The 26,428-nt window shown below is 39.6% G+C and overlaps 1 protein-coding gene across 2 annotated transcripts in view; it reads right to left on the bottom strand.

The window, feature by feature from the left end:
* Positions 1–5,118: 5,118 nt before the first annotated feature.
* The window catches only part of VRK1 (VRK serine/threonine kinase 1), a 37,518-nt gene continuing 16,208 nt past the window's right edge, over positions 5,119–26,428 (bottom strand). For both annotated transcript variants that reach the window (XM_033010576.2, XM_033010577.2), the window contains 5 exons: positions 25,021–25,141; positions 23,326–23,384; positions 21,961–22,139; positions 17,079–17,172; positions 5,119–6,468 (listed from right to left, as the gene is read on the bottom strand). In XM_033010576.2, the coding sequence (XP_032866467.1) occupies positions 6,386–6,468; positions 17,079–17,172; positions 21,961–22,139; positions 23,326–23,384; positions 25,021–25,141 (536 nt within the window). In that variant the 3' untranslated portion in view covers positions 5,119–6,385. The remainder of the gene's footprint in view (positions 6,469–17,078; positions 17,173–21,960; positions 22,140–23,325; positions 23,385–25,020; positions 25,142–26,428) is intronic.

Genomic DNA, 26,428 nt, shown 5'->3' with positions numbered 1-26,428 from the left:
CTTGCAGGCAAGGGGTACATTTTTAGAGGTACATAAACTTGATTTTCAGAGATACTGGATACCTGCAGCTCTTGCTGGCTTCACATGATAATTTGGGCCCTACCACCTCAGAGAAGTCAGGCTTGCCATGTAAGCAGCTGGAATTTACCCCCAAAACAGAACAGTTTCCGCTCAGAGAAGAAAATATTCAGGTCAGAAACAGAGAAAAGCTTGTGCTGCGCTTATACCAGGGATGGATGATGAGTTTCAAAATTGTTTTTAGTAGGGCTTTGGCTTGAGGAAAGGAAGCAAGCAATCAGTAAGATAGCTCACTGCCACACATGGAACCAGCTAATGTAGGAAGACAAGAGGCAAAAAGCGTTGCCAGTCTCTAGAGTGGTATATCACGGGACACCGGGTCTGGATAAGAGATGAGTTTTAAATTCCACCTCTTTTCAGGTTTGACAACACTGATTATAAAAAAAAAAAAAAAACAAAAAAAAAAAAAAAACAAAGCCTATAAATTACTGGTGATCAGCTCTGTCAGTGACAAAAGGAACTAGCAGATAGACCACGTTCAGATATTTTCGGCACCGTATTATCTTCTAAACATGGGGCTGTTTACTGTATACCTTCCGCTGTGGCCATCGCTAAGCATTATTAGAAGTGAGTCAGGGATTGCACACTTGCCAGTGCAGATCCACCCTCACCATTCCAAAGGAACCAGCTCCCTAACGAGAGACCAGTAAGAACATAGGCTTTGTTTTAATAGATGTGTCTGTTTTCAAAAAGGAATTCAGTTTTACTAATAAACTATCTTTGCTCAGGTTTAGCAGCAGATAGACAAAATTACCTGGAGGGTTACTTACTTTCAAGTAGATCCAGTGTTCCACTCCTCTCCTGGCAGAAAGGAGAAGGAAAGTACCTTCAGGTCTTCAAGGCACAGATCATGTATTTCTTGTGGTGTGAAGTAGTTTCTCTTAACATTCAGCTGTGCAATTCACCAATTCCCAGAACTGCATGTTAGAGTTTGCATTCTGAACAAAGCTAAGCACCTTCCCTTCCAGGGCTCTTTTGTCTTCTAAATGCATCCTCCTTGGTTGTACTTCATGTTATTGTGTTCTCACTGCTTCTATACAAATGAACATTATTAATCCTTAATTTTCTAGGTCTGTTGCTCCGTTTGCCAAGGAAGCATTTTTCTCCTCTCGGAACCTACAGATGCAGATTACCACTGTGCCAGCTTCTTCCTGTCTGGAGCGCTCTGGCAAAAGGAATTAGTTCAGGAAAGTTCATTAAAATGTATATTTTCTTTTCGCTTCTACTGCACTTCACAGCTGTCTCGATGTGTTCTCATCGCTTTTCTTTTGAGTATACTTATGAAAACCCATCACAGCAGCCAAGGTCTGCAGGGTTGGAAAGCTGACCTTCCAAGACAAGGGGTAGAAATACGGGAGGCAATCTTTCTCCCGTCAAATGACAGTTCCTCCACAAGTCTTTTACCCTTTTGGGTATCCCTGAGAAAACGCAAAACCTCAGTTTTGGCTTGTTGCAGCATTCACAATGGTGAAGAAAAAGCTGTCAGGATTCACTTGTCAGCAGCTTAGGCAGTTGCGGAGCTTGAGGTCCGTTTGAAAATACCTCAGGTATCTATAGGCAGTGGACCTAAATGCAAGGGCATTAAAATCTGGCATGGAAGCCTACACGGGCAGGACGTGCTCCGGTCTGAAAGAAGACAGGTTTTGGTTAGTGCAAGATGAAACACAGACAGCCAGAAAGAAGTACAAGTGCAGTACTGCTGGTGACTTCATGTTTAAAAACATGGCACGTCAGTGTAGAGAGAATTAGTCTGTCGCATCCAAGTAGAGCTGCGGCATTTCTCTGAGCTGTCTGGCTTACTCTGCATTCAGGCAAAACTCAGTTCACAGAAACAGTACATTCCCTCTTCTATATATCCTGTCAGGAAAAAAAAAAAAAAAAAAACAAAACAAAACAACCCCAACAAAACGTACACCAAAACTTGCTATAAAATTATCATCCACAGAGATAAAAGAGGCCTGAAATGAAGCAAAGGAGCCTTTCTAAACCTTCAGCTGCTCGATCTTGAAAACATCAGGGAAGAAAACTGAAGCGCATGTGAGTTATCGTCCGGTTGCACAAATCCATCCATGAGATCACGGCCGGGATTCGAGGATTCCCAGAGAGGTTGGTCCTACCACACCTGCTTTCTCCCTGCCTACGAGAAGGGGCATCATGCAAGTCAACCCTCAGTCAGGCAAAGCAGATCTATGATCCCTTTGAGCACTTGATCCCCGCAGGGCCCAGCACCCCCAAAACAGCACGGGAGGTGAAGGATTTGGCACATATTGCCCCGGAGTTTGCCAGTTTGACGTTGCGGTGAAGCCACAAGCAGTGGGATCCGACTCAGGCCCGGTGAGCACCAGCCCTCTGTACTGTCTAACAGTGGAACTGGTGCGCTACGGAAACTCCAGTTTGGATGTCCCGCTGCGTATGCTGGTAAAAAAAACATACATCTACTGGTTATTCACACATAATCTGGGATTTTCCTCTCACTTCCTAGAATTAAGCTACTGATACTTATCACCATCCATACGGGGCACTGCAAACCATCCTTGAAACAACTCGTCAGCAACTGGTAGACTCTCTGTTAAAACCGTAGAAGTATTAATATCTGATGTCTCCACAACAGTAAAGATTTTTATTTTTTTTTTAAAGCAGAATAGTCTGAGAAAGCCATTGTTTGTCACAGGATGATCCAGACTGTTAATCTCCTGCCTACACCTTAAGAAAGAAAAAAGGAGAAAAATGTAATTTAAACAAGTGCTACTAGGGATAAAAGATTCAGACTGATGTTACGTTAAATTACTTGGGAGGCTGAGCTATCCAGCCATGGTCTTCAGTAAAAAAAGAAAATTATAGGGTCTATCAATTAGAGAAGCGGTGCTCTGAGCCTATGTGCTGGCATGCTTACAGTTTTTTTAATGTCTGGCAGGATGGTTTACAAACTAAACTCAGCAAGATGACAATTCCACCAGAAGGTGCTTCAGATGGTTTTGCTAATAATTTTGATCAGCTGAAATGGAGAAAAACATCACTTCGTTTATCTGGCTTTTTCAGAACCTGTCGAATCTGAGCAGAACCATTAATTGCCCCTTTCTGCATCTCCCCCCTCCCCCATCTGTCCTACCTTCTTCCAGAAAAGACACACGTTAATTCTATTTTCTTTCTACAAGTTTTCTGCGTGATCATCTTTTGTTCCCAAAACTTTGGTCATTCTCTGTGCACTTCCTTTGCTAAAAGGAAGTGCCATTTCTTGAGAATATTCATTGGAGGCTGGTAGTGCTACTGCTGCAAACATGTAAGTGCTAACCACCATATATTGGCTTTTGTTTTAATAGCCTTTTAACCAACTTTGTTAATGGACTGAATGCAATTTAGATATGGAACTTGGCTAAAATGTAGCTTCAATTGGCTATTAAAATTTAAGAGCCAACTAAGATAGCTAATTACAAAAAAGCTCCAGTGATAATGCTAAGCAGAATTAGTAATAGCAAATGACAGTCTGTCTAGTCTTATTCCCAAAGGGAAAGAAACTCTTAACTGAGAAGTCAACCAGACAACGTGCAGAAAACCTAATTGCATTACTGGTATTATGGCATCCCAAATCTGGCAGCTCACTGGGACAAAACAGTGAGTAAAGGCTGTCAAGCTACTCAGGGAAGCAACTGACCCCCTTCTTAATGCTGGCTGCGACAGACATTGGGAATTATGTTATTATTTTATCTTCGCTTATTGGGAAATAACCCTGTAAAAATTATCAACTCATCTAAAAACTACCTTACACCCATCCTGAATTCGATTCTCTCTCCAGATATTTTCGATTAGGGGGAAAAATATAAACAATCTGTCTGCAAAACGCTCCCGCGCTAGAAGCAGCATTCTGTGCTTCATTATCAATATCCTCATTACACCATCAGCTGAAGTGCCGACCAGTTCTCCTGTGAAGATTTATCATGTACGGTGGCCACTTTGAAACATAGGTAGCGGAGTCTTTAACATTCCCTACTCAAGTGTCTCCCTGCTGTGCCTGTAAATGTCAGTCCAGTTTTTTCACGGCTGTGCGCACAGATTAGAAACAGCAGGAGAGCTTGGGAGTACGACTACAATACCAGTAAGGACACTTGTCTTCATGGCGCTGCTCAAGTGATTCTTGGAATGCAGGACCCTGCTGTTTTCTAATATTTACACACAACTGGAGTCATCAAGAGCAGTAAACGCAGTCTAAAGGCAGCTTGCTTCCTTTGTGTTAGGGACTTTACTTTCAAACGGGGGGTGTCAACAAAAACCCACCGCACCCTCCGCCTCCTCACAGACCGCGGCGGATTCCCCCATCACCGCTTTGCAAACCAGAGGAACCGCCCGGCCGCACCGCACGCCGGACGGGAGGCGGGGGGGGCAGCACTGCAGGTGTGACCGCAGCCCTCCCCTCGGCTCACCCCGGCCAGCCCACGCGCTAAAACATCGCCGCCCTCCACAGCCCACCCGAGACACGCCCGCCCGGGGGAGGCTGCAGCCCCGCACAAGCCCTGAAACAACATTTACCTCGGGTGGAAGGCACCCTGCCTCTGCACGCAACGCTTGCCGGCACCAATTCCTCCCAGGGCAGAAACCCGCACCTCCAAGCCTTCCCTTCAGGTGGAAACGCCCGTTTGAGGTGTTGCGCTTTGTTTTGGCAACGCCAAAAGAAAACGTACTCCTTGAAAACTTGGGAAGCAAAGAAAGGAAGCTTGCTGGTAGACAAGTTACTGAAAAAATTCAAAAGTCAAGCACCAACGTGCGAGAGAAGGACACGAGCTTTGAGCGTGCAAGACAAGCACGAGAATACGGTGTGCTCTCGGAAGAGCGCAACATGCTTTTTCTGAACAAAAGGACTCAATGAAGTAATTAAAATGATAGTTTCGTTTGAGGAGTTTTAAACACGAGAGAGCCTTTAGCAGTCCTCTTTTTACATCTGAAACAAAGAAAACGCTACGCTTAAAGTCGTCGGCCACACATTGCTAACACCCAGGAAAACGAGTCTGCGCAGCAGTCGGAACAGAAATGAGAAGGCAGTGGAGCTTTTAACTATGTTATTCCAGTTTTATTTCAAAACAATGGATTCCCTTGTTTTCAAAGCCCAACCTCATCATTCGTTCAACGTTTTATGCTACAACATATTTTATTCCCGCGAGTAGCCGCTCGGACAGCACCCAGCCGCGCGCGCGAGGGCAGCAGCCGCTGCCTCGCCAGGATCCCTTGCGGTTTGCCAAACTCCAAAAGGCAGTCTCCCTGATGAGAGCGATGCTCGGGCCCAAATTACTTCTATTTTCACAGTATCTAAATGACAAGCAGTGACATTTCACGCTGAAATTAAACACTGCGTTTTCTGACCCGCAACTCCAGAAAGAAGACTCAAAGCCAAGCAAGGAAGTACTTTTAAGAAAGTTTACACGCTTCTCGACTACTAAAAAAAATGTAAACCATTATTTTGTTATGAGAAACACACGAGTCAAGCTTCCACCGGAACTAGACCCTTGAATTATGAAGCTGGTCTTCATAATTGTAACTTCGGTGGCCTTTCCACCAATGTAATAGAAAATCTGAAGGGGGGGAGTTGAGAAGGGGCAGTGGGGTTTGGTTGGTTATTCTCTTTGCCCTGGGCCCTATGTCTGAAATTCTGGTCTCCTTTCCAGAGAAAATGTGAATAACTGAACAAGCGATATGAACACAAACACTATGCAAAAAAAAAAAAAAAAAATTAACTGAAATGCACTACCTGTCCTCCAGAGAATTGTTTAAAAACATCTTACAACAAACTAAAATGGAAGAATGTGATTTTTTTTTTTTTTGTCTCATGTTCTCTTTTAAATTCAAACACTTGAGAAATATTCAAAAGATGTCTCTACCTTTTCACACTTCATCTCGCTGTACATCTAGGTGAACCCCAATAACATTTTACTCAAAATTAGAAGAAATCAGATGCAACACTGCTGTTACTTATAAATTACCCATAACAAAACTAAGTAAGGCTTTATTTCTACATTACAAGGCAGAAAAAAACCACTTTCAGTTTGCCTTTAAGATATGAATTCATGTATATAAGGAATAAAAATGCATCCTCACTTCAAAGTTGGCAAAATTTTGCATTTGTAGTTAAGTATACATAAATTATGCAAATATTTTAATAAAACATTTATTCTTCAAAAACAGGTACAAACAGCAGTGCATGTTTTTACAAGATTCATCATTTACAAAAGAAAGAAAAAGATTCCAGTGATACAGTAACTGAAAAAAAAAAAGCAGAGATGAACCAAAGAGCAATTTAATTTGTTGCTCCATCTATTATTTACTTCTGGACTCTCTTTCTGGTTGCTGTGCCTTTCTTGGGTTTTGGTGAGGTCATCTTCCGGGTTCTGGTAGCTACTGTATCTGCAATTCAAACAAAACAAACAAACAAACAAACAAAAGACTGTCTATAAAATAAAATAGCAGAAAGGGATCACACGAAAATACTTCTGGCCTTTAAGAGGACGGATCAACCCAAGTCCTCCGCGTAGTTCCGACTGGGAGGATGGGGCACTCGGAAGAGTTTGCCTCAACTTCTGGGCACCAATTTGCTCCTGAAAAACACCTTGCACCGTTAATCTTCTCAAAGAGTGGCCTTACATAGAGCTGAGCCAATTTAACAACTCCTCTCCCCCAAAAGTGAAGAATCAGATCCTCTGCCGACCCGAACCCCCCCCTCCCCTCCCCGCCAGGCGCCACCCTCCAGTTCTAGCAGCATTGAGCCATTTCTGGTGCTCCCTGGACCCTGTGCTGAACAGACCCAGCTCCACACCCCAGCAGAGAACTTCTTTTGGTCTAGTCTTCTCAGTTTAAGCGAGTTGCCACATCTTAGCGCGTTCTGAATTGGGCCGATACAAGGGGAGGTAGAAGGTGCACAGGCAGAAAAGAGGAAGAATTGTCTGGCAGTGTCAAGCTGTTAAATCGGCTCGGCTACCGGTGCAAGCTCACCTACAGTTTTCAAGCCATTGTTTAACAATATTTTATTAACTGAGATCACAGTGCCATCCGAATAAGATTCCGAACCGGGCAGGCAGGTTGTTCAAAGAGACCACACTTCAAAGCCGGAATAAAAAACTCCCCGCACTGATTCTTTCCTGCCTACTGGCAGGGAAAAGGAGGGGGGGGAAACAAAACAAAACAAAACCACAAACCCACCACATCTGATTTCTCTGAATTGCATCCAACTGTAATCAATTTGAGAAAAAAATATTACATGTAATAAAAAATGCTATCATTTTCACAAATGAGGTAACAATGAAATGGTTTTTATCTCTTAGTCACAGTATTTTTATTTCTTTTTTTTTTAATCCCAACTTCCTCCTTGAAGGCAGTATGCCTATTTAAGTTCTTGCATGTAAAACTATATATAACACTGCAGTTCCTCTCAACCTCTTAATCTGCATTACTGACAAAGAAAAAAAAGTGAAATTGAGTTTCATGGAAATCCTTAAGAAAGGAGCTGCTTGTGTAAAACAACAGCCTTTGAGCAGCATGAGTCACTGATCCTTCAAGCTCAATAAGTAAATTTGGGGGAAAGCAAGGAGATAAGAGAACAATGCAAAACAAACCAAAATAGCCTTGAATCTACCCGAAACCACACCAAGAAAAGCAATAAACTATGGCAAACAGTTTTGCTTTCAAGTTTGTTTCATTTTACATGATTTAATTTGCTCTTGAAACACTGATTTGAACTTAAAAACACCAAACTTAACTTCGAAAAGTCTTTCCACCCTTGAAAACCGAATGAAGAATGAAAAAATATTCTTGTTCCTTTTTTTTGTCCCAAAGCACTTGCTGCATTCAATACAGAACTACAAATAGATTTTGTCAGACAGTATCTCTTTGATTAATAAATCACTTTTAGAAAACCACAATGGACAGCTATGGCTAGGCTCTCATTGAGCAGAGCAGCTTTACCAATGAAAGAGCTATTCTGGCAGAACACCATCCCTGCCCTGCAACTGCTATGAAAAACCAAACCCATCCCGGTGCCCTTACAAGCACTGGGAGCTAAAACCTATACAAGCACCTCCCATAAACTCAAGGAGGAACTTAACTAAGTACACCATTCCTTCTCCCAGCTACGTCCTGGTTTATCTCCAAGAACTAGCTTATAGTTTTCAAATTCACAAAATATTCCAGCCACTCTAATTGTGAATTCTAGCAAGAGACGCATCTTCGGAGGTTTCCAACTGAGGAGTCCTAACGTTCTAGGCCACGTTATCCTACCAACTGCATGAACTGCACCGGTTTTCCTCTCTCTATCCCTCCTGAGATTTTTTCCCTGGAATCTTTGCATTCCAACAGAAAGCAGAGAACGACCAAGGTTTTGTCTTCAAGAAAAACAATACCCTCATCTTTTTCCCTTTCATTATTCTTCACCAGCTTTGACTGAGGTAACTGATTTTTCTTCTCATCCGATCATGGACCGTATAATCAAATGTTGCAAAGACAGGTCAAGTGCATGTTCTATCGTGAGTAAGACTGTCAATATAAAAATTATGACCTTAGGAAGGAAAATGCTATAGGTGTTTGTTTACAGAGGAAAACAAAGAAATGAGTTATCAGATTTTCATGTCTGTACTTTGGGAAATGCTGTATTTTATGGTAGTCATGGACAATACAACCAACTGAATCTTACTAATTGCTATTTCAGTAAGAGCTTACCCGTTTTAGTTGCCCATGATGGAACACCAAAAGAGAGATGAGAGCTACCCTGTTTCTGATTTTTCCTTTATTTTTACTGCATTATTAAGTTCTTTTTAAGGCTTTTCTAAACCAACCATGATCATGGAGAATCTCTAAGGGATTCATGACAAGGAAAAAAATCCCTGTCATGGTTCTTTTATTAATAATTTCAAGCTTAAGCAGCAGAAATATTCTCTTAAACTATCTGATTAAGTTAATTATGTTAGACTCTGAATGACTGCTCTCAACCCATGTCTAGCTTCAAAGTTTGCAGCTCTTTCAGAACTGAAGGTCTCTTGCACCAAAAAGCTCATCTGCGTTTTCAGAATTAGTTAGCCTGATAACATACATTGCCCCCCTCCCCACAAACCTTTCTTGTGGGAGAAATGTCAATTCTGTTTCTGAAAACAGGAGAAGTCCTGTGCGGGCAGCACCAAATGAGGACACAAACAAAGCTATTACAAGCAAAGCAGAGGGTTTTTATAAAGCAGATTAAACTGAATTAGGTTGAAACAGCAATTTAAATGAGGAAGAATTATATAGGCAAAAATAAACCAGATGGTGTCACTGCACAGCTTGTTTTGAGACTGGAACAAAGTTCAGCAGAGGCATAAAGAGTCCCACAGGCTCCAGAGGAATTACAAGACAAGTTGACTGTGATATCTGATCCTCTCTGTGTAAACACTATTAGAAAGCAACTTTGCAAAAGAAACCCAGCAGTACTATGTATAGTTTTGGGGTCTATCCTTCAAGAAAGTTCTAAGAAAAATGGAAGAGAAGAAGTCGGGAGCAGTGATCATGGTTTCTAGGTAACAAAAGAAAAAAAAAAAAAAGGAATTGACTGTAACTGCTTTATCTGAAGAAAGGAAATAAAAATGGAAGAGAGATGCAATGGTGCAGCCTTTTGTACTCAAATGTGCAAAAAGGCTGCTGCATAAAATGAGAGTAATTTTCATGCCCGCAGTGGATAGGACAACTAATAAGCTTAAGGGAAATTCATATTAGGTACTAAAAATATCAAAAGAAGATACTCTGCCTTAGCTAAGTATTACAAGTGGTGTTGAATAGGGATGTTTTAGAATCTTAATCACAGAGGTTTTAAAAGAAAATATTGGTGTGTACAAAAATTAACACAGATGTAGACCGACCAGCCTGTCCTTAGGCTGGTGCACAGAGCAGATCACCTCCTGATGTCCCTTCTCATCTCGTTTTCCGATTCCACGTACACCAGTTCAGAAACACACACAAGTCTTATGAGTAAGAGAAATAAAAACCATACTCGAGTCAAAGAATTAAAGTTTCTATAAAATGACAGGGGCTCCTTTGGAAAAATAAGCAGACACCAGAGTCCCAAGTTTCCCAACTTAACTGCTGGCTTTGGTGGAAACGAGGACAGCGAGCCATTCTGAGCATGAAAACACAGCTACCAAGCAGATGAAATCAGGTATGATTTAGGTGTCAGGCAACTTCTGCGTTACATAGTAGGCTAGAATATTTGCCAGCAGAACCCCATACAGATCTTAGACTCCCGGCAAGCATCAGGCAAGAGAACACCTAGCAGGAGGCATGCGGGAGGTCAGCAACCGCATCGCTTGCACACGCTGAATTTGCACTTGCCAAAGGCTGAGTGCATGCCCCTCTCCGTATAATGGCTCAGGAGTTCCAGCAGTTCTAGCCTGTGCAAGCTCTTCAACCACACTCGCAGGAATCGTCCATCATCAAACAACATAACTAACATCTTGCACCCTCAAAAGAAGCACGTGCAGCCAAACGCCTTGATCAGACATGGCAAGGTTCCCTTTCTTAAAAATACAATCTGCAGCGTGTGGGCACGCAAGTACAAACTCACACACACGCTTTGCTGCATGTTTATCCCTTAGAAACAAAGGTCAATAAATCTGGAGTGTTCAGCCATGTGGTGTAGAGTTCTCAAGTGGTTTCTCAAGACTTTCCCCAGTACTGAAGGCTGTTGAGGCAACTGTAAGGGTAGTTTTGGTTAGCTGGCTTGTTCGCTTTTCTCAGAAGTCCTTTTCTCTACAAAAAAACCCAGAAATACGATTCAAAAAAAAACAAACCCAGAGAGACCAGGACGCAAACATGGACTTGATTTCTAGGAAATGTACGGCTACAGGGTGTGTATGAGAGAGAAGAAAGTAACTTTGTACAGTTATGGGATGGGGTTTGGCTTCAGGTGCTCTGTTCTTCCAAGACCTGCAAAAAGTGAAGCTGATACATTTTCACATGATAATACGGACAAACATTAGGACACAAGAATGTATTATTTGATGACTTCATGCTTGTTTATTTCCTAAACATTGAATCTCTGAGTATTCATTTAAAAATGGTTCCAGACTAAACTGAAACTGCTTTAATTCAATTTGTAAAAATCGCTTTACTGAAGACACTCCAAAACTCACTTGTACACACACATCTAAATCAGTAGTCACACGCAGCATGTGATTAAAAATAGCCCTCCTCTCCACCAGACAGCCATTCGCAGAAGGAAAAGAGTTGAATTCAAATATATTACTTGCAATCTTCAAAGTTTAGTTCCCTGTAAAAATCTGAGTCACTGCAGTACAATTTTTCTCTCTTTCCTGTGGAAGAATTTCACTTGCAAATTTTATGTCTGAGTTGGAATTGCAACACTTGTTCAGCATACTGCAATACATCTCCCGGTTACAGAGCAACAACAAAAAGGCAGACATCACTTTTACTCTACATGTAGAACTAAATCATGTAAAGTCATTACAGAAAACCTCACCCAGTGGAAAATTTTCCTCATAAGGTTATTCTGTTTTGTTTTAATTTAATACTTTTTATTAGCAGCAAACACAAGAAAGTCCCATGAAGTGTAACAAGGAGCTTAAACGCACTGACATTTTAAATGGGCTTTAGTGCTAGAAGTGGTCTGAAGAGATAGTACAGAAAGAAGCTCAAAATATAAAGGAAGACTAAAGTAGAAGACTGTGTTCCAAGCAGACACAGGAGTAAACAGGAACACTCCCATACTTTACATCTTAGCCATTAATTCTGTCTCTTTATTATTGTAAGTGGCACACGTTCAAGGTGCTTCTCAGTGGATCTTTCATTTGCAAATTATCAGGAAAAACCATTATTCAGGAAGAACCGCAAAGATATAGTTGTTCTAATTTATTTTAATGTTCTTACCCATAATATTTAAGGATCTTTATACTTAAAAATCACCTCCTACCACACCTCTTCTAACCTAAATAGCTTTTGAAGATTCCCCAAACAATTCTGGGACATGCCATAAAAAGACAGCTCAATTCCCACCATATTGGAATATACTTAATGCAAAACACAGAAGCGAGTTTGTCAATATTTCTGACAACTGCAAGCAGTATTCCTCCGCTCTAAAACCAGAATCTTCCTGCTAATTTCCAGATACAACACAGCAACACAGGCTTCTAACTTCTAAAACCAGATCATATAACTCTCGTACCAGAGCACTTCACTTGCGACGCTCCTGAGACGGGTAAGGGAAGGCTAAGGACGGCACAGCAGGGACCTTTTGGTCACTCGTCACAAATGGAAATACTGTTTTAAGACTAATATCCACTTAACTCCTGGAGCCTGTTACAGACACCAGTCAATACCAAATTCTTTGCAAGAAGGAACAGATGAATAACAATTATTGCACAGTACAGGTTTTCTGAAAATGTTTGTATTAGGGTATAAAATTAAGAGGTAAAAATCTATCTAGAATGTGGTCATTGGTGTGGAGTAGAAAGACAAGTAACAAGTGGCGCCATACACAAGATCAAAAAAAAAAAAAAAAAAAACACATATGATTTGCTTTCTCCTAAAGCTTGATGACAAGGCCAATAATTCTCTAAATATAAAAATCAGTCTAAGTGTAAATTTAATCCAACATTAAGCAATAAATCTTGCTTGAATAAGTTAAAAAAAAGAATATTTCTAAGACAATAACTCAGAGACTGATTCATGCAAAGCCATGCAATGTAAATAAACATACAGCTAAGTACCTATTAATTGAGAAATACTATTAAACCTCCATTTTGGGACGTCTTCTAACCAATCCATCACTATGACTGTTTTCACATCGGAGCTGCTCACGTAGTTCTTTATTTATATTGCAAGAGTAACCAAAGACCCCAGTTAAGGCCTTACCATGCTAGATTGCTATCCAGCAATACAGACGTGCACAATTCCTACCCCTAGCAGGACTGACTATTAAAGTACATTAAACAAGTACAGCACTTCCACTGTCACGTCAACTTTAGTACTTCTCTCTATACCCCGAAACTGTTTAAAAAAAAAAAAAAATCACAACAGACAAAAAGGCTGGTATAAAAAAAATCTGTTCTAAAACAATTCTGTACTTCCACAGCCCAATCTTCATCAACCCCAAGATTGAAAAAAACCTGCTAGTGGTAGAGGCTTTATCTCTACTGGTAGCTCTGAACATGCGATTATTTACAAATTCTCACAAAACTCATTTTCCCGGCATTTTTGGCATTTTCACCTCAGTTCCATATACTAGCTGCCTCCTTCAAACCAACTGATTAAAAATAAGCATATTAGTCCTATTAATATTATGCAGTACACCCCTGCAGAAGCGTCGGTGGGTATGTAGAGTGCATGCCAAAATTTGGTGTTCTGCTTTAACAGTATCATCATCTATAAGCCCGTATATTTTACTATCCAACATGAAGGCAGCTAATACTGAAAATGGCACAGTAATAGAGTGTGAAAAAAACTTTTCAGTTAAATAGAAATCATCTCTTCTGATAGCATTTTTCCTGGTGGAGAGAGACTGACTAACGTAATACGTCAACATCACCCATATTACCTCAAAAAGGACACCTCTTAAAATTCCAGCTTTCGGAAAAGCATATGGGCTCCGGTTATCACATGAAAAATAGAAACTGATAACATGCTAATACAACGAAAAAACAATTTAGGAATTCCACAAAATCTTGTTCATCTTATTTTGGAAGTACGACACAAGAAACAGCATGTTTCTTGCGGGGTTTCTGAAATTCTGTTTCTAAAAAGAAGATTCTAACAGTCTTGCTTGACAGCTCCAGAAACCCTGATGGCTGTGACATGACGGAAAGAGATGGCCTTTAATGAACTGCTCTGAAGTGGCCACCCTTACGCTGAGAACAGCCAGGGGGAGCAGATGGAAGGAACAGGAATGTCAGGATGCCCATCCTTTCTCAGTGCCACTCTTTCTTCCTCCTCCACCTTAGCTCTCCAGCCTTAGCAGCGGCAGATGTCATGACTGGCGGAGTCCCCTGTGGGCACTGAGCACCCTGGTGTGCTCACACTGCTGCACAGCTGATCAGGATCTCTTTGGGCCAATTAATCTTTTGGAGTGGACTCGTCAAACCGCACAGTCAGATGCGGTTAAAGCTGATTAACTGAACATCAGGAGGCCGCACGGCTCTCCATGCCGCTGTTTTAGGTCCGAACACTCGTGAGATGTTCTTTGAACACCAGAAGAGTAACCGCTCTTCAGCCGTATTTATCCCCTTTTAGAAACCAGTAAAAAAGCACTTCAAGAACTTTTAAAAGGTTCCTGTATGACTAAACTTCAATTTCTACAATTAAGAGGTATCAATAAATCATCCATTTCACTGGGCAGCAAACTTCAGAATATTTTCTTAGTCACGGGACTAATCTCATAACAGAGAAACAAGTCCATGGTAACATAAAACTAGTCAGACTTGGAAACACAGTTTTAAGTGTTTCTGTAACAATTAGCTATTTTCAATTTATCAAAAGCATTAAAATCATAAGATTATGAAACAGTTGCCCTTTCCTTCAACAGATTTATGAATCATGTAATAAGTTTTTAATTCCAAATGTGGAGAGAACAAAATGAGTAAGTACATGTATCACTTCTCACCTGAAATCATTTGATATCCTCCCCCCACCTGGTATTCATTAAATTGGGTAGTATAAAGGGGTGGAATTAGAACCATTTCACCTGTAACTATTAAACTGGCAAGAGGAGGTATAAATTTAAGCTTATGTCCATCACTCAGTTTAACCACTGGATGTTGAAAATATATATAACTTCTTAAATACCTTTACCTAATCTGAAAAAACTTGGCATTTACAAAAAGCTGATGCTACCACTTGGACTGCAACTCCTCAGGTTCTTTTCTGTCTATGGGAATTTCAATCTACAATCCCAGGAAAAAAAGAAGTATAATATATAACATAAAATGAAAGTATATTTTGTTTACATGTATCAAATCACAACCTGAAAATAGTCACCTGTATCAAATGTTTTGTTATACGGTCTTAAATGAAATCTAAAATGCTAAAACTATAAATAAACATCAGCATCATATCAAATAATTGTATTTCCTTGAAAGAAAGTACAATCTAATTAACACCTTTTCAGCCACCGACACACTAGAAAATTCATAATAAACTGAAGTCAACAATTCAAAAGGCATTCAAGTAAGAGAAATAATCACTGACTTTAATGATCAGAATTCTATAATGTGAACAGCTGAAAATGAACAGAGCAGTGTCACCTTCTGGAATAACATCAGCTTAATTACTTGTACACTGTACCGTACTGTTGGGGTAAATATACTCGGGTAAATCTCTAACTTACCAATAAAACTCCTGTCCTTGAAATGTTGCATTTTTCCCAGCCGGCCATACTCCTTCATCAAACTTTTTTTAAACAAGCAGATTTGGTTTGGGGGTAGACTCCAGTGCTACTACTTTACCATTTTTAGACTACTTGACCACAGACAACGTCTGGTCTTTTACTTAAAAGTCTGAATCAAAAATTCTTTAGGAAAAATATCTCTGCAGTTCCTTGAATTCAGTTCACATCTACACGAAGGAGTTAGAAGGTTAGATCCAGAAAACAGTTAGACTGGCCACCAGAAGCTTATCCTCCTCAGATCTACTGAAGATTTCTGATCTTGGACTTAAAATAATCCTACTTTATCTGTCCATGACTTTTTCCAGACAACACTGAAACTATGCCAAATTATCTGAAAAGTAGCTTCAGCATTTGCCATCCTTATAGCTGATCCTTTCCTCAACTTTAAATACACTCGCTTTTGGAAGCTGCTGCTGCTAGCCCCTGGCTTTAACACACCATGATGAGGAAGTCCTGAGGAATCATCAGTTTCTGACAGTGAATTGGACAAGACAGGACAAAAACAAGAACTGGAGGAAAGAATGAATGACAGCAAAAGAACAGGACGCAACCACCAATTTTTTATCAGCTAGCATTTCTACCAGCTTTAGGCAGCATGTGATTGGAGGGTATACCTTCCTTAAACAGAAAGTTTAAGTATTTAAATTTTATTAAGCTACAAATAAATTATGAACTATCAAAAGCATTTCAACTGCGAAAGGTAAGCAGCTGTGCTGGGTATATGCAGCCCTGTGGCAGGGTGTTAGTCAGCTCAGGCTGACCACAGCAGTGGCCTCTGCAGGAAGAGGCCGGGTGCTGCCCTGTGCCTGGCACAGCCCTTTCCAGCTGGCTCCAAAACAAACTCGCTGGAGGCCAAAAGTGAGCCCAACTTGGTTGGGGCACCTCTGTGAAAACATTTAAGAAAGGGCAAAAACCACTGGACAGGTAGGCAGGGGGGTGGCTGGGCAGGGAGGAGAGTGCAGAACAGCAGGGGAAACACCAAGGTCAGAGGAGGAGGTGGTGCTCCACAGCACCAAAGCAGATATTCCCTGTACCTCGCGAAGGACCCAGGATGGAGCAGATATCACCAGCAACTCGTGGGAGAGCCCACACTGGAGCAGATGGGTATTTCCTGAAGGAACTGGACCACATTTTTTTTTTTTTTTCCCCCGTGAAGGACTGCAGCCCAAAAGAAAGAGCCCACACTGGAGCAGAGGAGAAATGTAAGGAGGAAGGAGCAGCAGAGAGAAGACGCTATGTCCTGACCATAACACAGTGCCACTGCACTCCACCACCCAGGGAGGGGGGTAGAAGAGTCTAGAGTGAAGAGGTTGAGCTTGGGAGAAGGAGAAAAAAAAGGTGGTGTTTTAGTGTTTCTCTTTGTCACTACTCAAATTCATTTTAATTGGCAATCAATTAAATTTCTTTTTCCCAAGCTGAGACTGTTTTGCCCACAAAAGTAAACGGTGAGCAATGTCCCCAACTTTGCACTGACCCATGAGGGTTTCTGCATCCTACTTTCTCCCGAGGAAGGGAGTGGGTGGCTGGGTGGGAGTCTGGCCTTAGCCAGGGTTAACCTGCCACACCAACACATGCAACTCGTGAGAACAATCTTTTGACTTACTAGAAGAAGTCGGTTTCTTTTTTTTCGGACTTCCTGTATCCTCCATTTCTGCTTCAGTGTTCTCATTGGCTGCGGCTGCTGCCTTTCTTTTTTTCTAAAAGAAAAAAAAAAAAAGAAGAAAAAAAAATGGCAGTTGAACTCGAGAGCAGAAAAGACCATACAAAGAAAATATCCTCACAACACATTCCCCAATTTTAACCATTCTTTCTTAACATATTATAAAACAACTCCAGTTGCAGAGAAAATTTATTCATATATTAATGCAAGAATACTAGTAGTAGGCAATAGACAATTTAAAAGTTCGGTTCCCCTATCTGCAGATCACATTAGGAGTTGAAGTTTTAACATATGAAAACACAAGTTTTTATGACCAAAACCTGTTTTTTTATTGACACCAAGTAACTGTTACAAAAGGAGCGATCTGAAGAATCTTAACACAGAAAAACGATTTACCTGAAGTTGATGTTAATTGCTTTTTTTAAAAGCAAATACACCTCATTAAATTCAAGTTTACCTGGAACCTTACTATACTTAAGGCTTTCTTTGCACAGCTTAAAAGCAGCTAACACCCACTGACAGTACATTATTATTTTTTTCTAATAGCAGCTATGGGTTCTGTTCCAAAGAGAGGAACTGGGAAACCTGAACTCTATTCAAGGTTCATTATCTTAAAACCTCTAAATGTATACAACTGTTATTAGTTGTTTATTGCAATTAATCTTACTATTGCAAAGTATTCTTAAGGTGGTTATGGAAAGATTTTTTTTTTTTTTAAAGCCACATGATTTTTGAAAAGGATAAATTGGCCTCTATCTGCATTAGACAGAGACGACTTTGCTAAACACTGGAAGAGTTTATGTTTTCCTTTTTTAGTTTTGTGGGGGTTTTAGTTTTTGTTTTGTTTTTGGTTGTTTTGGGTTTTTTTCTGTTGGTTTGTTTGGGGTTTTTTTGTTGTTTTTTTTTGTTTGTTTGTTTGTTTTGGGGGGTTTTTTGTTTTTGTTTTGGGTTTTTTTTTTTTTAAATTTTGTGATATTAGAGCTTTACTAATACAGCTTTAAAAGTGACTACAACTTCACATCGCTCATGAGAGAAGGGGAGAGTGCATTACATCTTTCCTTTCCAAAGTGTTGCTTCATGATTACCATCTAAACCCTGCTGGGCTGAACAGATTGGTTCGATAATTACATACAATAACTGCAGTGGGCAGGTAACCCTCAGCTGGCACAGGGCAGCTCCCCTGTGAGAACTTCCATATGCAAACTGCACTGATGGAGTGCATTAGGTACATCTTTCCTGCCGGTGCACAGGCCTGATTACCGCCAGCCAAGACTCCAAGGTTAGCATGTCAGCAGATTTGTGATGCATTAGGCAGGAATAAACACAGACACTTTTGTTCATTCTGACCAAAATTAAGGAAGACTATTTCAGCGCTGTACTGCTTTTATATGAGAGATAATGCATTCCTCCCAATTGTACCAGAAAACATTTTAAAAGCTCATCAGAAAAACAGATATCCAATACATGCTACACAAAAGCAAAATACATTTATCTTGTTTCCAAGCTTATTTAATAAAAAGTGGTTTCTTAATCTTGATGCAGGTGAATTACATAGCAGTAGAAATCAGGCAGCATTCATCTGACAAAAGCAACACCTGCACATCTGAAGCTGAACATTAGAAGGAACCACAAATCACTAAGATCCATATTTTTCCAGTTCAATTTTTCCCAGTATTTCCCAACAACTCTTCAGCACTAAATAAAAGTAAGATGTGGTCCTTGCCCTAAATAATTGAGTCGAGAGCTCCATGTACTCCCTTCAACACATGGTACTGCTAGCTTCTGGTTTTGCTAGAACCATTATAAAATCACACACACAAACCAACATGCATTTACTGTACAGAAAAACAAACAAAAAAAAAGCCCCCCCCAAAAACCCTCAACCTCCAGCGAAATTGTGGACTGTGTTTCATTTACTTAGACAGCTGGGGAAACTTGAGCCATGATATAGAAAATAAAATGTTAACTTTGCATACAGCAGACATCCGTGAGTTTTAACCAGATACCAATACTAGAGAATGACAGATTCCAGAACAAGCATGCTTATATGCAACATAGAATGCACACGAGGGTTCAATTTGCTATATGAGCTGAAAGCACGGGACAATCCCACATTCTAATTTATTCACACAGAAGCCAGAAACATTGGCTCTTAGATATGAAATAGCATAACTTCAGAACACCAAATAACACTCTTTTAAAGAAAGATTTATGTTAGATTGCCCCACAGGAATTGAAGAGTAGGTGTCCAAGGACCTGTCTTGATTAAAAGATCAGTACAGCCAAGATGTCATAAATACGCTATACTAGAGGTCGCCATCTTCTCAAAGGTGGGAGCCAGACTACATTTTTCTTCTCCAAATTAGACATTAAGCATGCCAAAAGAAATTCAGCATGTGCTAGAAGATACTGGCTTGCAGAGGCAAGATGCTACTGATCAGTGGCAAGTTATCTGTATGGAAAGCAGGTTCTAACAGAGTTTGGAATTTGGAGCTTATCTTTAAAACACTCAGTCATCAAGTTGAGCTTCCTGTCACAGCTGAAAATACATCTAATTTTAATTAGCATTTTTATGTTCTTCCTCTCTTCCTTTGTGTGCCTAAGTGTCCAGCTATTCTCAACCAGCACAAATTGTCTCCCTGTTCTCCTAGCCTCTCATTAATGTCCGATACCCCCTGGAAGAAAAACTCAGCAGCATGAGCTCCAAACACATATTCCAGGACAGAAGACGTCCCGCTGAACACCGTCTTTCCATTCATTCTTGAAGAAAAAGTGCAAAATACACCCTTGGAAGGAGGACTGACACAATTATTCTTCTACTCTAGCCTACACCCACAGCTGGTTCAAGGCCTAGAAACTCGCACATAGGAGGAAGACTGTCCTGGTATTTGGTCAAAAGCAAAGCAGCAGGCTGTGTCCACCTCATTCCTAGCAAACAATCTCAGTCTGGCCGCCCTAGCAGGAGCTGACATGAGTAGCTACCGTGAAGTCCACTGCAATATGAAGTGGACAGCTGAAAATACTTACTCAAACGGGCCATTAATGCTCCTTGTTTTATATAAGTGCTCGAACAGATTTGTGACAACTGAGCAAGCTGACCGTGCATATGGTTCCTCAAAGTGAAAAAACAAAACAAAGCAAAACCAAACAAAGAAACAAAACACAAACCCACCACACAACACCCCACCCTGCCCCCAGCCCCAATGTAAAAAGCTAACTCCTAATTGATGCTAGCAAGTAAGAACTTATGAAAAAGTATTATACCACCCTTTAGGAATGATCTTGACTGATATTGGCTACAGAAATAAGATTTTTGAAATTTTAGTCCATTGGAAATGTGCACCAGCCATCTCTGCTGGACAAGGACATTAAAGGTCACAGATGTTGGCTCTGCAGCAGGCCAACTTATTCAGCAAAGAAACCAGCCAACCATTAAAAAACGATTTTTTTTTTCCCCCAAAACACAGTTCTCAAGCCATGTCGAGCCACAGGGGGAACAGAAGAATTTATGCTAATGAACCCTCCTTTTGGACAGATCTTTACACTCAGTTCAGCAGAAAATATTAGTATAAAGACCATGGCTGTATGATTTTAGCCAGAGTACTATCTACTGGGCAAAAAGAAGAAAAGCTGGACATATATCCCTCAGAACACTTTAAAATCCTATAGCTGTTTTTTTTTACTATGATTTTTGCACACCACACACTGCTGATCATGTCAGTAAGCAGGAAGAATTCTTGTACGATTATCCTGTATTATAATGCTCAGTTCCCTGATTCATGCTAAAGGATCCAATAAACTGTCCACCTGTTATTAGCAAATGCAAATAAACAAGTGATAAATGCAGTCTGAAGTACAGGATAGTAACAACAGTGGGCCTGTTGTGATAGGACAAGGAGTAACGGTTTTAAACTGAAAGAGGGTGGATTTAGATTAGATATACAGAAGAAATTTTTTACAGTGAGGGTGGTGAGACCCTGGAACAGGTTGCTCAGAGAGGTGGTAGGTGCCCCATCCCTGGAAACATTCAAGGTCGGGCTGGACGGGGCTCTGAGCAACCTGATGCAGCTGAAGCTGTACCTGCTCACCGCACCGTCAGACGAGATGACCTCTAGAGGTCCCTTCCAATACAAACCATTCTGTGATTCTGCAATTTATTGTTCCATTATTTGACCATTTTTAATTCTTATTAAAAAACGTTTTAACACGCGATTTCCCTAGGGCTTAAAAAGTTCTTACACTGTATTCAAATGGAAGTCCAAATCTAGAGTTTAGGGCTTCTTAAATACAAGGAATAAAATATCCCTATCTTACCACTATAGTTAAGACCCATAAGTAACATATTAGATGACAGTGAATTCAATATGTGAATTCCAGAATCAAGCACTGGGCATAAAGACATATACTTAAAACAAAGCTTTAAACTCGTCACAGAAATGAAACTAATGTGAAACAAAAACTAGACTTATTTCACCTTACGTGTATTTTGACCCATCTGGAGTTTTATCAATTTAAGGAAAATAAGTAAATTGACTGAATGTTCACCTGTTCAAACGTCATTACAACTATATACACACATTCAGTTATCTAAGACATTATCCATTAGGAAAGCACACCTATAAACAGCACTCTGTACTAAGGCTTAATAAAAATTAGTGAAGTTAAATTAAAGAAACAATGCAGAAGAGTAGGATTTAACCAAACATTCCAGTGTTTACTTATTTCCTACTGGATGCAGTTATGACACCTACTTCCATCACCACTTTAACTCTTATTTAGCTCAAAAAAAATGCATTAAAAGCTGACAAATTTTGAGAGTAAAAACCTTTTGCATGGGATTTGTTTGCAAGTCTCCATTTTCAGACAAGCCAAAGTCAAGCACTCCATCATCTTTCTGCCCAATAGCCTTAAGTCCTTGCAGAAGTATTTCTTGGAAATGCTGATAAACAGGTTTCTCTTCATAGCTCAGTAGCTTCACCTTTTCCATGTATTTGGCTATTTCATCTAAAGAAATGGTACCGCCAATTAATTTTTACCTGAAAACATTTTAATCATTCACTCTTACCACAAAAGAGTCAAAATTATGCATGTAGTACTTATGCTATTTTTTGAAATGGTTATTTATAAATTCATAACTATGACTTTACTACAACACGTTTTAGAAAAAAATTATACCAAGGTTCATTACCCAGTGACAACAGCATCACTTTTTTACACATTCACTGCAATGAAGAAAGTAGTCATAAAAAAAAACATAACGGGCCAATCTTCACCAATGAACACTTGTTTACATGGTATTTCTTATGTCTATATTTAAAAACGTTGAAAAGGAAAGTCAGTGTTATCTCAGAACTTAACCAGTTCAAGACTGAAACATATATTAAAAAATACATGAAACATTTGACCACTGAAAAACCAGACAAGTCACACTTGACAGAGAAAACTCTCTTCTGATCACCAGGAATAGCTGGAAATAACTAAACATTTAAGATCCCAAGAAAGTCTACTTCTAACAGAGTCAAGTTTTAAAAAAATAAATAAAAATAAATTACTCAGCAAAACGAAAATGCCAAATAGAAACAATCTAGCCTTCAAGTTTGCATTAATTTATATTTTGAATCTCTAAAATTCAGTTATGAAAAATCAACATACACGCTTCATGTTAGCAAATACTTAATACTGTCTTTAGTCAGAAGCAACACAGTGTCTGCAGTTCATTTAACTGCAGTCAAAAGCAAGAGACTTAAACTTATCCTAATCAACAGTCTAATTCACACCACTTTGTCGTTGCTGATAAAGGAATGAAGAAAAATAGGTACAAACTTAAGTAATGAACGAGGACTTAAAGAAGCAACAGATTCAAGTACAATGCCTGAGACATACCTCTCAGGAAAAAAGCTGCTGACAGTCTGACAACTCCTCACCTTTTGCAGCAACTGAATGCATCTGTTTTTATTGGAAACAGAGTAGCACAGCCTTCCCTTGTAGGCACTCAACACACCCTATGTAAACATGAATTTCAGAGCTTCTATCCATTGTCTAAAGTTGTCTACAATTTGGTGATGGCACCCAAACAGATTGATGGCTTTTAGTTTTTTCTTTTAAAGAAAAAGGACATTAAACCAAATTATTAGAGAATGCTTACCACGTGGCACAAACCTAAGTCTTTTAATTTAAAAGTTCCTCTTACCTGGTTTATTTTTCCCAGGAAAACATTTGTCCATCAAAACTGAAATATTATCTCTACATCTGAAAAACAAAATTGTTCAAAACTATTGTTTCTTTCAAAGTCTGAGTCTTGCCTTGTTCTGCCAGACATCCTAAGTACCTAGGTTGGGTCACTGTCAGAGACAGGAAACACTACTAGGTAAACCTTTGGTACGACTTGGGACAGACATTTTTATGAGTGCAGTACATTTGAGAGCCTGCTGAATGCCAGACAGACTATCTGAAATACGCTAAGTTTTTGGTCAGCAGTTTTTGATTCTTATAAAAGCAAGGAAGTAGAAGACTGAAGGAAAAGAACCAGTCCATTTTAAATCCTCACACAGCAATGCTCTCACCTCTTCCTGCTAGAGGAGTTTTTCTCTAGCTGATATTATTCAGAGCAGATCCCCTGCCAAAATATTATCTCCGGGGAAGGGGTGGAGCTTCACTAACATTGATAAAGGCCAAAGTGTTAAAAGTAGAGATGAGGAAGCCAGAAAACAAATACTTGTTAATGAGCCAGAAACTGCTGCGCTAGGACAGCTTTCTTCATATTGGTCCTGGTTATGACTAGGATAGATTTAATTTTCTTCCCAGTAGCTGGTACAGTACTGTATTTCATATTTAGTGTGAGAACAATGTCGCTAACACACTGATGTTTTAGTTAGGATAAGCACTACTTATCAACAAGTTAAGGATTCTTCAGTTTCCCATGCTCTGCCAGCAAGGAGGTAGACAAGGAGGTGGGAGGGAGCAGAGCCAGGACTGCTGACAGATATTCCAGACCACAGAACACCACGCTCAGTATATAAACTGGGGCAAGTGGGCCAAGAGGGGCAGACTGCCGCCCAGGCATCGCTCAGCGGGTGGTGAGCACTGCATTGTGCAACGCTCTCTTGGGGTTTAGTTCCCTCTCTTCCTTAGATTCCTTTTCATTACAATTATTGTAATTATTACTATATTTCATTACTGTCATTATTATTGTTACTATTGTATTTTATTGTAGTTATTAAGCTGTTCTTACTCCAACCCATGAGTTTTGCTTTTTTTTTTTTTGATTCTCCTCCCTGTCCCACCGGGAGAGGGGAGGAGTGAGCAAGCGGCTGCGGGCTGCTTAGCTGCTGACTGGGGTTAAACCATGACAACATTAAATAGCTGACAGAAGAGGGTTGAGTGGGGGGTGAGGGGAAGAAAAAGGACCTTAACAAAAAAAAACCTTAACAAAAATCCCACATTAATAGCCTTCTAGCTGGAATGATGCTCAAAGCCATTTAAGATCCAGCCTTAGCTCTCCTCTCTCCCACTGGTGTCAGTGTGATGTTATAAAGGCTCTTCATAAGCCCATGCTTCAGTTGTTTCTGCAAAGCAGGACTAATGGTGACCTGCAAACTGAGGAGTGCTTTTTGACTTAACTATGGCAGTATTTTAAAGTGCCGGTATTTTAAAGTGCCAGATAAACAAGCCTCCCACGTATGCAAAAGAAGACACAGTAGGGCCGCACAAGTTTAATGAAAAGCCAAGGATACACGAGACACAGAGAAGGGAAACTAGGGGGTATACAAAACAATAGCCTACTGCCCAAAGGGGAACATACTGGAAGTATAAAACATTTCTACATCAAGACATTTTCCTTCCTATTTTCTACTTCAAAAGAGAAAGAAAACCAGTAGTTTCTCACCTGATCTTTGAGTCTCTGACAAAATTTGGATCTTTCAAATTATCCTCCCATGGTAGGTGGCCACTAAGCCAATGAATCATACAGTAACCCAAGATCTCCAGATCACCGCGTCTCGATGGTGCTAAATATATATGCACACATGAAAAAAGAACCACAAGAGCAACTAATAAAGCACACAGTTTAACACCAGTTAAAATTTGTAAGTATGTTAAGACAATAGAAAGCCAACGCTAACAAGGTAATACTACTATATCTCTTACTTATTTCCTTATTTTAGCATGAAAGAAAGGAAGGAAAAAATATCGTTCCTACATCTGGAAGGACAACTTCATTTTCAAATCCTTTATCAATCTCTTTCTTCTCCTGAAGGATATGACATGCTGCACTTATACCAATTTGGGAAGCTTTTTAAGGACTCCGATTGTGGAAAAAAATAGAGCAAGTTAGTGAAGTGACTGACTTTCTGTTCAAAACAGTTTTTACTTCCCTTCTTCTATAAAAAGGTAATAGAGTTAAAACTTCCTGAAAAAAAATATTCCACAATGATGAAAAATTTTACATGGCCTGAAAACTGAACAGAGGACAATCATAGATCAGATCTCTAAGTCTTGCCAAAAACAAACAAAAAAAAAAAAAAACCAACCAAACAAACAAACAAAAAAAAAAAAAAATCCACATGAACACTGACCAACACTAGAAATATACATGGACAAATCAAGACATTTTTGTTCATGTTCAGTTTTAAGCATAGGTGCAACAGTTCATCCTGAAGTAAATACTTTTCAACAACCGGTATTTTTCCAGGACACACTTTTATGCTAATAAAACAAAATTTAAGAATGAAGAAAATAAAATTGGTGTTCATTCTGAATCCTCAATGTTTAATCAACCACAGACCTGTCCTTTTCACGTTAAACCTTTTCTCATTTGTTGCCTTTTGATATTCAGTGACTATAAGCAAAATTAAATAATGTTTCATAATTAAATGAAGTTTCATTTAAAAATATTAGAAATATTAAGCCATAAACAAGAGAAAGAATATTATGCATCTCTGCAAAATATGAAGGAACAATGTTCACACTGATAACAAACTATTTATCTCCTAAAAACAAGGCCTGTTTTTCTATCAAGATCTCAAGCACTACTCTATTTTTACTTAGTTAACAAAAAGCAATACACTAAACATTTTAACAGCCTTTATAAACTGAGTAAAATCTATTTAAGAAAGTTAAATTAAAAATACAGTTGATTAATATCACAGTAAAAGTTAGTAAATGGAAAAAAAAAATGCCAGCATAGTATACAGAGAAGAAAAAAATATTTTTATAGATTGAGAAACCTGGTTGTTTGCAAAACCCAATGCAGTAAATGAAGTCTTTTGTGTTTATAAAAATGCCTATTACTGAGA

The sequence above is a fragment of the Tyto alba genome, unplaced genomic scaffold, assembly GCF_018691265.1.
Source record: "Tyto alba isolate M040663 unplaced genomic scaffold, T.alba_DEE_v4.0 Super-Scaffold_18, whole genome shotgun sequence".
Lineage (NCBI taxonomy): Eukaryota > Metazoa > Chordata > Aves > Strigiformes > Tytonidae > Tyto > Tyto alba.
The sequence above is the reverse complement of the archived record's forward strand: the minus strand, read 5'-3'. Positions and strand labels throughout refer to the sequence as shown.